This window comes from Epinephelus moara, chromosome 11 (assembly GCF_006386435.1).
Source record: "Epinephelus moara isolate mb chromosome 11, YSFRI_EMoa_1.0, whole genome shotgun sequence".
Classification (NCBI taxonomy): domain Eukaryota; kingdom Metazoa; phylum Chordata; class Actinopteri; order Perciformes; family Serranidae; genus Epinephelus; species Epinephelus moara.
In genome coordinates, this window is record NC_065516.1 from 28,451,085 (window position 1) to 28,466,903 (window position 15,819).

The 15,819-nt window shown below is 40.1% G+C and overlaps 1 protein-coding gene across 3 annotated transcripts; it reads right to left on the bottom strand.

Moving 5' to 3' along the window:
• Positions 1–512: 512 nt before the first annotated feature.
• Positions 513–13,426, bottom strand: LOC126397981 (copine-3-like). 3 transcript variants are annotated; one of them, XM_050057123.1, is made up of 17 exons: positions 13,266–13,426; positions 12,516–12,664; positions 10,442–10,621; positions 9,862–9,936; positions 9,706–9,777; positions 9,539–9,619; positions 7,836–7,925; positions 6,832–6,930; positions 6,223–6,309; positions 6,034–6,093; positions 5,773–5,906; positions 5,526–5,580; positions 5,336–5,387; positions 5,086–5,219; positions 4,065–4,301; positions 3,631–3,743; positions 1,932–2,072 (listed from the first exon to the last, which is right to left on the bottom strand). In XM_050057123.1, the coding sequence occupies exons 2-16, from the start codon at positions 12,645–12,647 to the stop codon at positions 3,633–3,635; spliced, it is 1,599 nt and encodes a 532-aa protein (XP_049913080.1). In that variant the 5' UTR covers positions 12,648–12,664; positions 13,266–13,426; the 3' UTR covers positions 1,932–2,072; positions 3,631–3,632. The 3 variants fall into 3 exon arrangements, with proteins under 3 accessions (XP_049913078.1, XP_049913079.1, XP_049913080.1); XM_050057121.1 differs by lacking the exon at positions 3,631–3,743 and having other exon boundaries at positions 513–2,072; XM_050057122.1 differs by lacking the exon at positions 3,631–3,743 and having other exon boundaries at positions 513–2,072; positions 12,516–12,692; positions 13,266–13,401.
• Between the last annotated feature and the right edge of the window lie 2,393 nt (positions 13,427–15,819).

Sequence of the window (15,819 nt, forward strand, 5' to 3'; positions counted from 1 at the left end):
GAAACCAGTTTGAGATGATCTGAGCTTTGTGACATGGTGCGTTATCCTGCTGGAAGTAGCCATCAGAAGATGGGTACACTGTGGTCATAAAGGGATGGANNNNGTTGTTGCTTCAGAGATGGTCTTCTGCAGACCTTGGTTGGAACCAGTGGTTATTTGACTTCCTGTTGCCTTTCTATCATCTTGAACCAGTCTGGCCATTCTCCTCTGACCTCTGGCATCAACAAGGCATTTTGGCTCACTGGATATTTTCTCTTTTTGGGACCATCCTCTGTAAACCCTAGAGATGGTTGTGTGGCACCAACAACCATGCCACGTTCAAAGTCACTTAAATCACCTTTCTTCCTCATTCCGATGCTAAGTTTGAACTTCAGCAGGTTGTCTTAACCATGTCTACATGCCTAAATGCACAGAGTTGCTGCCTCGTGATTGGCTGATTAGCTATTTGCATTAAAGAGCAGTTGAACAGGTGTACCTAATAAAGTGACCAATGAGTGTATATGCTGCGAATAAACATTCTGTTCAATTTATATTGAATAAGAGGTGTTTTATTAGCAAGCTTAATCTACCTTTTGTATGTTTACACTTAAGGCACGTTACTAATTTCTATTAGAGCACTGAAGCTACAACATGATACATCAGACACATGTTTAAAGCTTTCAATGTACAAACATGTAAAAACAATGAGAACACAACAGAAATAGACACACTTGCAGTAAATATGCATAGATTTCAATTACCAGCACTGCATCTAGTTTCTAAGGTGACAGCATGTTTAATACTGATACATATATGGAGGCCAGTTTACGAAATGGATATGAAACCTAGATTAAGCCAAACTGGTCATATCATGGTGACAATACACTTCCTTAGTCTTGTGCTTGTTAGTCCTTATCCAGGGAACTATCAACGGTGTCTTAATGTGGAAGTATAAGTCAGCAAAACTAATTGGCATTATGGTAGACCACGGTAAATCTACACACGCATAAGCGATGAGACTGGCACAAAACAACCACGTCTACAATGAGACGACTTTCTAGTTGTTACCACAATATTTCAGATTCATACTGTAGGTATAAAGAGCTGTGGGTTTGAAAAGGTTTGTAACCTACACACACAGGTTGGCATTTCACTGAGTAGAATAACTAAATATAAGTCTTTGAATACATGGTGTTATTATAGGTGAGTGCATAGGGAAGTATATGCAACAGTTAACATTAATGCTGATATATTCTCTGTAACTACAAAGCTACTCGGCTACATGTACGTAACTATGCTGCTCGTAGTGTTGCAGCTGTTTTGCTGAGGGTGTAAACATCTTGTATAAGGGGAGGTGTTTAAACATATAACCTATGTGATATACTTGATATACCAGTTTCCCATGCGTTTATTGAGGCCTTTTGCGTAACTAATGTAACTTGACGCTTGAGCCATCAAACAGGCATAAAAATAAACTCTTCTGATGCAAACAGCAGCAGGTCGGTTAACACCCAGTGCAATGTGTTTCTGAAATGGTAACCTGTGTTAGTGAGTGCTACAGAAACAATGAATTCTTATAAAAAATTAAAAGTGCAATTCCCTGCGCAGTCCTTTAAAAAATGATGGAATGATTATGTTTTCTGTTTCTACAATGCAGTAGCACTGATTAATGGCTAAAATTAATGAGTGGATTTTAATATCTAACAAAAGCTAGATCAATTTTTGACACTTTAAAACACTAGTTGGTCAATAAAGTGAATGTGCGATGTTTTGTGTGTGGTTTGGGTGGTCGTCTTTGGCAAAGCTATGTGCTGGTGTTTCCTTAAGCTACTGGGGAAAAAAAGGGTTGAGTTAGAAAAGTGAACAAAGAACATCTGGTTAATGGTGTGATGAGATTAAGCTGGGATCTGCTTTATATCTGCAGGAGATGATGTTGGTGTATGTCTGGTTTCTTTCCTGCAGTATCATATGGTCTCTGCAGGGTTTGGTGCAGGATTAGATTTGGGTGGATTCAGCTTCATGGTAGTGAAAAAGTCCACCAGCTGGGTTGGTACTTCTGCCAGCACACTCTTTGCCAGTGCTTCTGGAGGACCCTGAAGTGGGAGAGGAAGAGTTATGAAAGGAAAGTGCAAAACTGATTCAATCAATGACGAGAGTATGAATGAGAAGCAGGAAGTCATGAAGAGGAAGACAGTTTAAGGGAAAGTTCCACCCTTTTATACTTCAACGATCTTTGCTTTTCACTTTATGTTGGGAGTTTGTCACAATGCCTCTTTTTTTTCTTGGAACCTCCAGAGGAGCTGCTTATACTTTATAGACTGAGTGAGCAACAACTGTGACATCAACAGCAATTACATCATCAGTATTGTTCTTTGTTGTTTTGTCTAGCTTCAACCCGATTCACCTTAAAAACAGCTTCAAGGCCCAGACACACCAAACCAACTTAAGAGATCTAGAGGCAATGAAAGCCCCCTGCTGTGTTGCCTCACATCACCCGTGTCTTGGCCAAAAAGTTACACAAGAACACACTTTAACCGACAGCCAAGCAGCTTGTATGTTCTGTGCTTGAGTGAGAGGAAATAACTGTCGCAGCAGACAGTGGTCTTCTGTAATCGTCATACAAAAAGGAGAACCGGAAGTTTTGACGCTAGTTCGTTTAATCCATTGTTGAAATAACAAAGCATATTTATTGTGTGACAGTGAACCATTACATGAACCATCACACAGCGTTTCCGCTCATGAGTTCAGTGGCTAAAAAAAAATATTCTTACCTTATGCAACACGTTTGTTTTGGTCTCAGTTCCTCTTCAGCTCTTTGTTTACTTTCCTCACTTCCATTTCTCTTCTCGTGCGCTGAGCTGAACTACCAGTCAGAGTGATTTCATTCACTGATGGACTCCGCAATTGCCAACACTGTATCACCGCGTTGAATGGGTGTGAAAAAAGCAAACTCGCGCTGACGACAGCCAACAGTGTCAGTCACACTGCAGCGAAAAGTGCTGCAAATGCTCATCGATGGCCCAACATTGACGGACGGCCGACTGTCGGCTTGGTGTGTCAGGGTCTTAAAATTCAAGCGGTCACAATTTGCTGACCAAAGATTGACTGTGGTGTGTTAAAGAACAGCAGATGAACCTGTACAAACTGCTGTTGAGCTTGTGCTCATTGTGGCATGCAACATTTTGTCAACGAACGGCCCATACCAACAATGTTTTGACTGTGTAGTTGTGCTGCAATGATCTTGACATTATGTCGTTCATATTTGGCTAGATAACAATCCAAATTTGTGAAATGCCAAAGACAACAAGAAAATAATCCTAAACCTGAAAACTGTATCACCAACTGCTTTGTTTTAGTGATCTAGAGGAGTTTCCCTTTAACGTAAACAAGAGTATGTTTAAGAGATCAGACACCAGTGCTTCAGATCCTGAGACAGAAAGTACAACAGAATTTATTGTACTTTCTCTCTTCACTCAGCACTGATGATGGATCTTTGGCAAAACAGGGTTGGAAAAGTTGAAAGGAAGACATTGGGAGGATGGATATCACTACATACTATGACTGATGCCGTGACTGAGCGAGGCAGTTAGTCATGTTGGCCAAGCAAAGGTTAGGATAGTAGTGGGTTTTATGATGAAATATTCAGGGTACCCCTAGGAAGGATTGGGATCCTGGGGAGGCTTCAGTTTGAATAAACTGAAGAAGGAGGCCACTTGCTGAGGTAACTCGGCCAATACACTTTGGGCAAGAGCCTGGCTGGGTGCCTGAAAAGAGATAAATACACAACGCACACACAGCTAGGTGAGATCTAGGTTGATGGGCTGGGAATCCCTGGGACTGGGCATGTATACTGGTATTAGATGGGGACACTAGTATATTATGATTGGATTTGTTGTTTTGAAGCCAGTTGAAAATGAGCTGAAGCAGTGAAGTGCTTAGAAAAAAGCTTGAAACGCATGCAGTTCTTAAAGCAATGAGCTCGATTTTTTTTTTTAAAAATCAGCTGAAATCACAGAAAACACCATTCATATGTTATAAAAATCAACCAATAACTTAAGAGACATTTAATGTTTCCAATGACTTACATTTTGGAACTGCCTGAATGGCACAAACTGCACGATGTCCCGCATGGCGGCCTCGCCAGTCTGAGAGCGCAGACGTCCATCGTCTCCATCCAGGAACTCCATGGCGGTGAAGTCTGCCCCTCCTACTCCGACAATGATGATCGACATGGGCAGACGAGAGGCGTTGACGATGGCGCTGCGTGTGTCATCCATGTCTGTGATCACTCCGTCAGTGATGATCAGCAGAACAAAGTATTGCTTCAGGGAGACAGCAACAACAGAGGTAGTAGATCCATTAGTAAACGGCTGAACTGTTTGATGAGGTCTCAAAAGCATCTTGAATTGTAGTCTGACACGATCATAGTGTACTAGATTTCAAATTAAGTCCATCGTTGTTAGTTTTCCCCTCAAATTCATTAAAGCCTTCTTTATAAATTGCTGTGGTCAATGGGCGTTATTCAGCTGCAATTAGAGCAATTAAATATATGGGATGCAAGTTGAGTCACACCACCAGAGTTCATATTATAAACATAACTGTACTCAGCATTGGCATTACTCTTCACTTAAGAAATTAATTAGACCTACCATCAAGAGATTATCCAGCTGTCAAGTTTACAACTCGAGGTAGTGTTTCTCCTGGGCACACTAATCTATTAACTATGTGCCTGGCATCTGAAAATAGCTTGAACAGGCAATCATGGCGGTATTTTTCTAAAACTCCTGTTGCTCTGGTTCAAGCTTTTATCAAATCATCTTGGTCCATTGCCAAAATTATGCATTAACAAGTAGGAAATGAGTACTGACAGGCTTTCATTTCCACCCTGCCCAATGAGGCCAAATGTGTGCTGCAAGTGAAAACAACTTGTGCAACAGGCAGCAGCAGTGAAAGGTTAAAAACCACATCTGAACTTTTTTACACAGAACTGTTTTAGCCAAAATACTAATTCTGGTGAGCTGGAGGGAGTGCAAACTGTCTGCTTTTGTAATTAAGTAATGGTTGATGAATTACTCTGAGAGCCTACAGTCACAGATAAATACTCACTGATGCAGTGGTCTGCTGGAGAGCTTGCTTTGCAAAGCAGGCCACGTGGTTGATGATAGGGGAGAAGTTGGTGGGACCGTAGAGTTTGACCTGGGGCAGACACACCCTGTAGGCCTCCACCACACCTTCAATGCCTACGCACACACACGGGCACAGGTACGATCACACTTGTATCAACACATTGCAAACTGAGCGCTACTAACATCTGAAAATCTGTCTAAATGAACAGTGAAATAATTTGTAAACCTACCTGTACAAAATGGATTTGATGGGTTGAAATTAAGAGGAAACTCATGGGAAACCTGTTTAACAAAACACAATCCCAGCAGGTATTAGTTCCAAACTACCACATCAACTCTCAGTATGATTCAAACTACATGCAAACAGCAGTCTTGTCCTTTGCATGCATTTGTAGTTTCACATTTAAATGTAAGTCTTACCTGCCATGAGGGAGGGATCTGGGCTCCGAAGCCAAAGGCAGGAAACATCTTATCACTACACAGGAACAGGAAGGAAAAACATTATTATGTAAGTGAATTATTATCCATAGCTTGCACAAAGAAATGCAGCATTGCCAATATGTTCATACTTTCACCATGACCGTTTCATTCATGCTTCTGTCATCAGGCCTCTAAAAACGTATACTGTATATGAAGTTCTGAATGCACTACACTGTGTCATACATACCTGTCATAGTCCTGGATGACATTGCCGACGGACCAGATAGCAGTGAGGTACTCGTTGACGCCCTGAGGACTTATGTAATGCAGAGACTGAGGAGTCCTGGGATCCCCGTTGGATCCTGTGAAGTCAATAGCCACCTGCCAAAGCATTCAGGGAGACATGCAGACAATGCATGAAAACAGATACAGATATCATCAGCCTCATTAATAACCCAAGAATACAAATGACTAAAAAGAGGCATTAATAGCGAGAGCCAAAACTTACAGTGAAGTTGATCTGACAGCCTCCCATTATATAATCCAGGAAGGAATACTCCTTCACCACCTAAAAGATAAACACATCTGTTTTATAGAAGAGTACTGAAGCATCTGCTGCTTAAATCCAAGGATTAATCACACAAAGTGAACACATTCAACATATAAAAACAAACAAACAAAGACAATAGTACTGTACCTGGCACAGCTTCACGCTCACAACGCCAGAGTTCTTGTAGCCTTTCTTCTTCTGTTTCTTTTTACTGTTGATACATTCAAACTCTGCCTGAGGGCAAAACACAACAGCAGTGTGAATGTCAAGATCATAAAAACTAAAGCAGTGCGTGGGAACTTAAAGGTTGCTTGGAACTAATCTGTGCTGTTACGTAGACTAAATCACAATTATCAGTGGGTTTTTACAATCACCCAAATATAATACAGTTACAATAACACATAATAAAAGTAGAGTAGAGCCGGTCGTCCACTAATCAGAAGATGGACAGTTCAATCCCCAGCTCCTCTGCACGCTGAAGTATCCTTAGGCAATATACTGAACCCCAAATTGCCCTTGATAGGTGTTTTATCAGTGTGTGAGTGCATGTGAATGGTTACTGAGTAGCAGGTGGCACCATGTGAGGAAGCCTCGGCCGCCAGTGTGACTGTGTGTGTGTAAATGGGTGAATGTGACATGTAGTGTAAAAAACAAAGCGCTATGAGTGGTCGGCAGACTAGAATACCATTATGTAAGTGAAGTCCATTTAGCTTTAAGTTGGTTGAGACAAACAACAATAAAAACACACACACATACCGGAGATGTTCGTGATGCTTGTTGGAGGCGTGTCATTGTGGTCTCAAAGGTTCCAATAAGATCATGCGAGCCATCGTTGTCATAGTCGTAACACTCAACCTGGAAACAGGTGTAAACACACAGTGATGTGACAAACAAGAAAACTGTTCACTCGTTCACACAGAGAAAAAACATTACAACTAAAGGGTTCGTTCACCAAATCTAGAAAAAACTAAAGCACTGCTCACAGCAAGATCGTGTTATCCAAAGTTACTGGAACAATTTAAAACTCCCTTCACCTCCACTGTACTGGGCTGGAGGCAGATCCTAAAAATCTGAGCAAGTAAATCTCAGAGAGCAGTGATAAAGGGTTTCTCTGTAATTTGCATGAACTGACCCTTTAAGTTTATTAAAAAACAGGAGATGTAAAGAACAGAAGAAACAAAAACATGCAAAAGTGAGACTCCAAACACGACTCTTTGTAATACCAGTGTTCTCGACAGAAGCTGACAGTAAAATGACGAAGAACAACTGCACAGAAATGTGCAGTTTCAGACGAATGTGCTCTATGACAGGATCTAGTTGAATGAAGGAAACTTGGAGGGCGCAGACCTTACTCATGTGGCGCTGTGTATCCCCCCTCCATCTACTCCATTCACACACTTCACCCATTAAGTGATGATAAGATGAGAAAAGACAAACACTGCAACGCACTGGGCAACTCACTTGAACTGTATGGTTGAAAACAGCTTCCTTCCTGACATGTTCGCTTCAGAGGTTAAAAAAATATACATCATCAAGCTAGTACTAAAAACACTACAGTCATGTTTTGATATATTTGTTTGAGCCAACAATTTTGATTTGAAAACTACACCTTTAAGAAAAGTTGTATTATGTCACGACCATGAAAATACAAAGTGCCACTGAACCCAAACGATCAGTGCAGTTACAGCTGCAAGGGGCAGCTTAAAGAAACACATTCCACAAGTGCAAGTAATTAAGGTGAGAGAAGGAATTTAGGGTACCTTTATAGGCTTCTCCATGTCTCCTCCACAGAGAGACTGCAGGGGGATCCGGAAGGGCTTCCATGTTGGATTCAAGTTGTTGTTCACCACCTGAGGACAGAATTAACACAGATTATACAAGTGCAGACATCAAGAACAAATGTGTATGGAGCTTGTGCAGATTCTTAAAGTCAAAATGGAATGACATTTAGTTATCCTCCTTTCCAGACAAAAATAATCTCAACATGTTCAGATGTAATGACATTAGTTTTTTATCATTAAACCTGTAGATGGTAACTTTTATTTAAATAAATAACTTTTTTCGTATTTTCCTGAAATTGTCACTATAGCACTAAATGAGACAGATAATCTGTGACAAAAATCATTCCTCTGCCTTGTAGGGCTTTGTCTTACTGCATGTAAATGAAGACAAACAATCAGAGCCATGGAGTCTCTGACACAGCTGTCAGTCATGTCAATCAGTGCTCATGAACTGTAGTCAAACTGTCAAACTAGACAGCGCTGATCAAATATGAATCAAGATTCTTCTTCTTATGATCTCAGAAACATACTTTAGTGTAGTGTTCAGCTGCAAAATGAGAAAGTTGGTCAGATTGGGCGGTGCCTGGTACTTTGATCAACTATTTCCAACATGACAGCCGGGTTACAAACTCTTATTTTACAGCTAGTACAGTACAACACTACACTAAAATATAGGGGTGTGCCGTATCATCTCATTCACAATAATACCAGCATAATTTTTAATATGATATGAAAAATTCATATCAGCAACAACAAGCATGGCTGAAAGCGAAATTATTACAGACTTTGTCCAATTGGTTGTTGCTGCTGTGCCACACTGGATTCTAGCGAATGCCTTTAGAAGCAGTAAGAAGATGAGGAGGGACATACATTTTTTCATAGACTATGTCTCGTGTGCTTGTTTCAGAAAATATGACAAAAAGTTATTTTCATAAAAGTTACCAACTGTAGCTTTAAAGGGGATCAGCTGGTATGAGCTGTGCACTTTACTATGGCAAATGTTTGTCTGGTTGTTCGTCTAACAAGCTAAGATGCGGGACAGGGCAAGTGTTAATGTTTGCAAGTTAGATAAGGAGATTTTAGGAGGAAAGCTAATATGCGCTGAGAATCTGTGGCTGCTGTGTTGCAGGCTGCTGTCAGGCTCAGTGTGACCGCCTGCCTCATAGAACACTGAAGTTTCTACTTTGTGCAAATATGGTTTAAAAATAATTAATCTGATTAGCTGTTCTGATTCGATCACACCCATAAATGTGATTTGTCTGCTCCTTCATTTTCAATAATAACAGATTTTACATTTGCTTGTAAAAAAATAATTGGAAGAGCACAGGAAGAGGGTTACAGAATCTGCTCTTGTGAGGGGCACTTACGACTCTTTGCTTCGACAGATGTTTCTTTTTTCCCCAATATGCATGTTATTGCAAAGGCTGCAGTGTAACACAGCTCAGACATCATCTTTTCACACAAACAGATATGAGGGGAAAACCGATAAAATAAGGTAACATGAGCTCATTTAACACTACTGTTCATCTCCCAACAGTTTTATTGTCCCCTTCTAGGGAAAACAGACTACAGGTTATGACAGGAAATAAATTAAGGGTTATGTTACAATACTTGTTCAAGAATTGTAGCTTTCTTTCCACAGCAGTTATACAGTCAGAAGCAGCGCTGTCATTGGTGTTTACCTCGGTCCTGTGAGCCAGCTGCCATCCAGTCGCTGTCTGCTTGTAGAATTCCAGGTAAGGGTCGGACTTCCCAAAGAAATCCTGTGGATGAATAAAGAAATGAAACACACCGATATGTAAAATGCTCCTGAATATTTAAACTGAATAACAGCATGTAATACCCATACCTTGTTATCTAGCTTCCTTGCTTCAACTTCAAAATTTGCCACCCTGTTATCGTTTATTTCTTCCGCACTGATCTACAGCAGAATAGAGAGGAAATTAACGACAGGAAAAAAACAACAACACTGCAACATATCTTTCTAGCTCTTTCCACCACTCACTGTGATGGTCCCTTTCCCTGCAGGGGTCTTGTTCTTCAAGACAAGAGGCCGGGTCAGTTTTTTACTCGACACAACCTTAAAGAAAGGACAAAAGCAAAGATGAAAAAGCTGCAGTTAAAGCAGCACAATGAATAAGCTCCTCCTACAGCGCAGTGGATGAGCACCCCTCAGCAGCCTCCACGCCACGAGGCAAACAGTATCCAAAACAACCAGGCAGAATAAACGTCTGGGGTCAGATTACACTGAGAGAGAGCCTACACAGCAACTGCTTATCAGAGATGTTAACTGTAGAGCTGTAACAATGGCATGTTATTACACCACATGATGTGTCTACCACTGCAGCACCTGTCTGACTCACTAGACTGTCATGAATCTTTTTACTGCTCAGAACTGGGAACCATAAATTTATAAACTCTGTTCAGTGAAACTTAGTGTGGAACTGAAATGTTCAGCACACCATAAAGCCAACACTCACAAGTGGATTTATTTATCAGCTTTAGAAGCTAAAAGATGACAATTTACAAACATGGATCATGAACACTTGTTTGTGTACTTCCATAGGAAGAATGGAAAGCCTTACCTGGCCCAAGGTGCACTCCAGTTGCCCCAGGAAGTCATCGTCACTCAGGTCAATAGTTTTGTTGTCGATGTCATAAATCCCAAACTTCAGTTTCTGCACTATTTCAAAGTAGTAGTCGATGACAAACTTTTTTGCAAACTTTGGGCTGAGGCAATTCTGGACTTTCTCTGTGCGCGCCACCTGTTGGGAAAGGTTGGATTGCTTTGTGATTTTTGCAACATGCACACATTTCAAGAGATCCACAACATCAGACCAAGATATAAAAAGGAGAATGTATTGGGACACATGCGCTGACGAAACAGGAAGTGCAGATGATGCGATTGCTGCTTTACACAACACTGACTTTTCCATTTGGGGGTTAACGATTAACTGATGACATAACTGCCCCACCTTGGTAAAATGTGTCATTTCATACAGATGGGTGACAAATGAAAGGAAAAAAACAGAATAAATGAGTGGGATGACAGAGCCTCCATTCATAGGGCACGAGAGGTTGTTATATGGTTTGATAATAAGTATGAAAATGATGTGAATCATGCTATGATGTAGATCTCAACCCAACTGAACATCTACGGGGGATTTTGGACCGATGCCTTAGGCAGCACTGTGCAGTGGTGTTCATCCCTCCAGTAGAGTTCAAGAGACTTGTGGAATCAATGCCAAGGCGCACTTAGGCCCTAATCACATTGATTTTAAATGACAATGAAGCTCTTTGCTCGCTGCTTTTGTGTTGCTAGATGCCTCGCATTTCTGCACTTTGACGCCTGGCATTTTTGCAGGAGCAAAAAGCAAAACTTTAACTCAGAGCTGAAAAGTGCCCCACACCAACTCTTTTTTTCATCCTGTTTTTTCCCCACTGTCCAATCAGATGATTTGAGAGGCGGGCCTTCTGTGGTGGTCACAACAACAAGTTTACAGTTGGTAAACAATGGAGGAGAAACTGGTGGTAGCGGTTGCTGGATACCCAGAGCTACATGGCCTGATGACAGACAGCAGGCTGTCAAACTGCCCCCCCAAGGGAACCTAAAATATGCCTTTAAAAAGACATCATGGAGGCGAAGAGGCTCCTGGACCAACTGGTGGTACTCCCCATGATCCACCCTCTTTTTTAGGGTCTCATGTACCCACACAGATCTCTGTTTCCCTGTGACCAACAAACTATTCACTGACAGCCTCTCACCCTCAACCAGAGCTACAGCAAGTACCCTTTGCCTCATATTCATTCGTTTTCCGTAACCCCCTATCCCAGCTGACATTGGCCAAGAGGTGGGGTACACCCTGGACAGGTCGCCAGACTATCACAGGGCTGACACATAGAGACAGACAACCATTAACGCTCACATTCACACCTACGGGCAATTCAAAGTCACCAGTTAACCTGCATGTCTTTGGACTGTGGGAGGAAGCTGGAGTACCTGGAGAAAACCCACACTGACACAGGGAGAACATGCAAACTCTGCATAGAAGGGCTCCCCCACCCTGGGTTCGAACCAGGAACCCTCTTGCTGTGAGGCGACAGTGCTAACCACTGCACTGTGAAATAAATTAAATGAAATAAAATAAAATGGTAGATTGATTACATGGGAGAGTTAGGTAAAGAGGCAGCAAGCTTTTCTTTTTTTGCCAGTGGCATTCAATTAAAATTTAAAAAAAGCAGTGCAGTGTGCCTTGTGTTTTGCAACCTGCAAAATGCTTTCTGCCTACATCAGCACTCTGCACCACCATCATCAAATCACCCACTGGAGTTCCAGAGATTTCTGGAATCAATGCCAGACTGCAGCAGCATGTGATGGCCAAACACCTTGTTGTTTTTCCTTTAATTTATCACCCTTCTGTATATCCCATATTATCTGAGATATATCATATTATCTCAGGTCAGGGGTGGTTTCTCAGGAGTGCATTTTTGCATATCAAAATAAATGTTATTTTAGTAATACTGACTGACTACAGTGTGTTTGACAATTGGATTAAACTTAAATCAATAACATCTTAGCAGCTTCACACCAGTCCCCACTAATAGCAGCTGTAAATCTGTAATATAATAAATGAATCCAGATCCAGACATCCTTCTGACCTCATACCACTGGGAATCAGCGCTGCTCATTAACAGGACACACAGAGGGTCGGACTTGGAGCCGATGTCCTTATCCAGCAGATTCTCACAGGACACAGTCAGCTCCACCTTAGTTACACACTGGGCAGCCATGTCTGACAGGCACCGAGCTGGGGAAGCAACACAGGTAGGGAGGGACTTAGAAACACACACAGAGAGGGAGACTACTATGAAACCTATTTACATGCTTATTCATGCACAAACATGATATAACAAGATGTAGCTTAAATTGCTAAGATGCTAGCTAAGATTTGTTAACGTTAAAAGATGGACATACATTTCTGCGAGTACAAACGTTTATAAGCTGATGTTACTTGCTTAAAAGGTAAGTTACAGCATGTTAAACACTTAAGTTAACATTGACGAGCTGGTGCCGCAGTGACTTTAAATTACACACCCAACGTTTACGTTACGCCACAAACATCTAATTAAGAGTTAAGCTAGCTTCAAACAACTAAGTTACACACAACACTGTGGAGCCTCACTCACACACGGTGTATTGAACTGAGGCTCATGGAAACTATGACACAATAACTTAAACCTAAAGTCTAGCCGATGGGAAGGATGAAAGCTGACAGGGTTGCATTAAGTGAAAGCACAACAGCTAAAGCTAACAAGCTAACTGGGCTAGCAGATGCTAAATTAGTAAACTAGTTGGCTAACACCGTTAACATACGCTAATAATTAGACTGTTATTTAAATCAGACGTACCTTTGAACGTCTCAGGAAGAAAACACTTTGTCGGGTGGCGATAACGGCACAAGATTATCGTACGTTAACAGCTTCAGAGGGTGGTGTCGCCCTTTGAGGCTCTGCTCTTTGAGCTCTGCCGGAAAAAATTACGCCCACCAAGAAGCTCTCCTGCTTCTGTTGAATTTCTTCACCGGAAGTCGTAAACTGTTATATCTGGCTTGACGCTCAAGGAGTTAGTTTTTGTCATGACTGTAAAAAGTACAACTGTAAAACCTACAGTCTGTGGTACACACCGTGTAGTATAGTGTATTGTAATTAAGGTTCCTCGTCCAGGGGTTACAGTGTATAACTCGGCGTAACTGCATCTGTCTTTTTTGAAAGTTTTATTTTGAAGGGCTCACCGGAAGTAGAAGTAGTTGGGTGGATGACTAGAATTGACCCAGACTCAAAGAACTTGATGTGTAAATAATATTCTTTAATTAAAATTTCTCCAAGAATTAATAATATATAATTCATTTATTTTTTATAATATTTTAACTAAATTTCATATTCAAAAAATAAAACACTTAAAGATATTACCCTTGTGTATGTCCTCCTATGTCTTAAAATAATAACATACTTAAAAATATGTGATAAAAACAAACCAAAACTATTGATTTATGCAAATTGAGCAACTTTATAACTAATTAGGAAAGCCCCTGTGTGTGTTCATGTGTGTGTTCATACTTGTGTCTATTTTATACGATTATATTACTGAAGTTTGTGCTCACTTAACTCATTCTAATTGTATTTTTTTGGTCATTACTTACCACTTTGTATACAAACTGAATGTACTGACCACTGAATGCATTGTGTTAAAACTGTTAATGCAAAGTTTAAAATAAAGGGGGGGGGGGACACACAATTTAGCTGTAAAAATAAACTACTGTGCCTGATTAGACTAGGGAAACTTCAATGGAAGGATAAGTATCTTAAAAATACTATCCATATTTACGTAGGTTTATATTCCATTTTGATATGGGGCCGGTTATGGTTTCGTATCAAAATGGAATATAAGCCTACATAATTATGAACTTTCTCTGTGATTATGTGACCATGTAGAGTGATGTATGCGGACATATGTGTGACATATTATTGTTTGTTAGTTTGTTTCCTTCTCTTTCCTTCTAGACTTATTTGTTAATTTTTCTTCATGTGCTGGAGTCCACCTCCATATAATAAAAAATATGTGCCTTGTATTTTTGTATGCTTGGAAGATAATATATGTATGCCATTTACCAAGCCTTTCAAACCAATGAAAACTTGAATTGTAAAAAATAAATAAAAAATACAGTTAGTGGCCTATAAGAAATCCCTAACACAGAAATGGCTGAAAAAGACATACTAGCCCGGTGTAGCTACACATTTGGACAAATAAATACCTGTCTCAAGCAGTTCATTTTTTGCAGTTCTTTGGCTGTATAAAACCTCAAAATATGTTTCCAGTCCTTGATAACCCTGTAAATTATTCATACTCCTTTAGTCCGTAAGGGTCCTCAGATCAAAAGAATCAAAAGGGTGTTTTTATAAAAATCAATCCATGTTGTGAGTATTGATTTAACAGGATAAAGTGGTATTGGTAAGCTGGGTGCTGTAAAATGAGTGTGGTAACTCACTCTTTCCCTGACGCTCTGTCTCACGGAGCTAGATTAAATGAGTGATTCATAACTGATATATTATCTGAAGCTTAATATTTAAACAAGTAATATTGATACTGGTTTAAATAAACAACTTGATTATATTTCCTGATTTTTGCTGAGCAACAGTTTTGTGTGAAAGGAATTAAAGACCTGTCCCAAATATAGGCCTGTTGATTTCAGTGATATATGCAAATAATAGCCCGGGATATTACAAAGTTAAGTTTCACAGTACCTAGTGTTGATGAATGTCTTGACTTGATTTATGTAATGGAGAGAATTACTTTTATTGAAAACCCAGAAGGATAGTTTTATTGAGAACTGGACAAAATAGTGTATTTCTCAAATGTTGGACCTGACTTTGTATGAATATTAGAAACATATTGTAGTGTCACCAATAATCCCCCATTGTCACTTTGTCTGTGTTGAGCCAATATCTTTGTATAAAAAACACATTTATTTGTTAATTTATCTCCTTATTTTTTTTATACTTATACTTTATTTTTCCTGAATCTAAATGGCCTTCATGTTTATCTGGTTGTGGATTTTGTTTGTGATTGTTAAGCTTGTCTTTATAAACTGTTTATGGTAATATGTTGCAGGGCTTTATCTTTATCTTGAAAGCAAAGTTTACATTAATAATACACATCCTGTTAGCGTTAGCATGTTCATTCATACCCTTGATTGTACTTGACACATGACAATTTTATGGCTATTTCTGATTACTAAATGACAGTTAACCATTATTTTTTAAATACTCTTCTTGACTCCAACAAGAATTTCCAATCAGCACCAAGGCAGCCAGGAGACTCCTGAAGGACTGCTACATGTAAGGGACACACCACATGTATCATACTGAAAGGAGTAACCAAGGTTTCACAAGTATTAAAAACAGA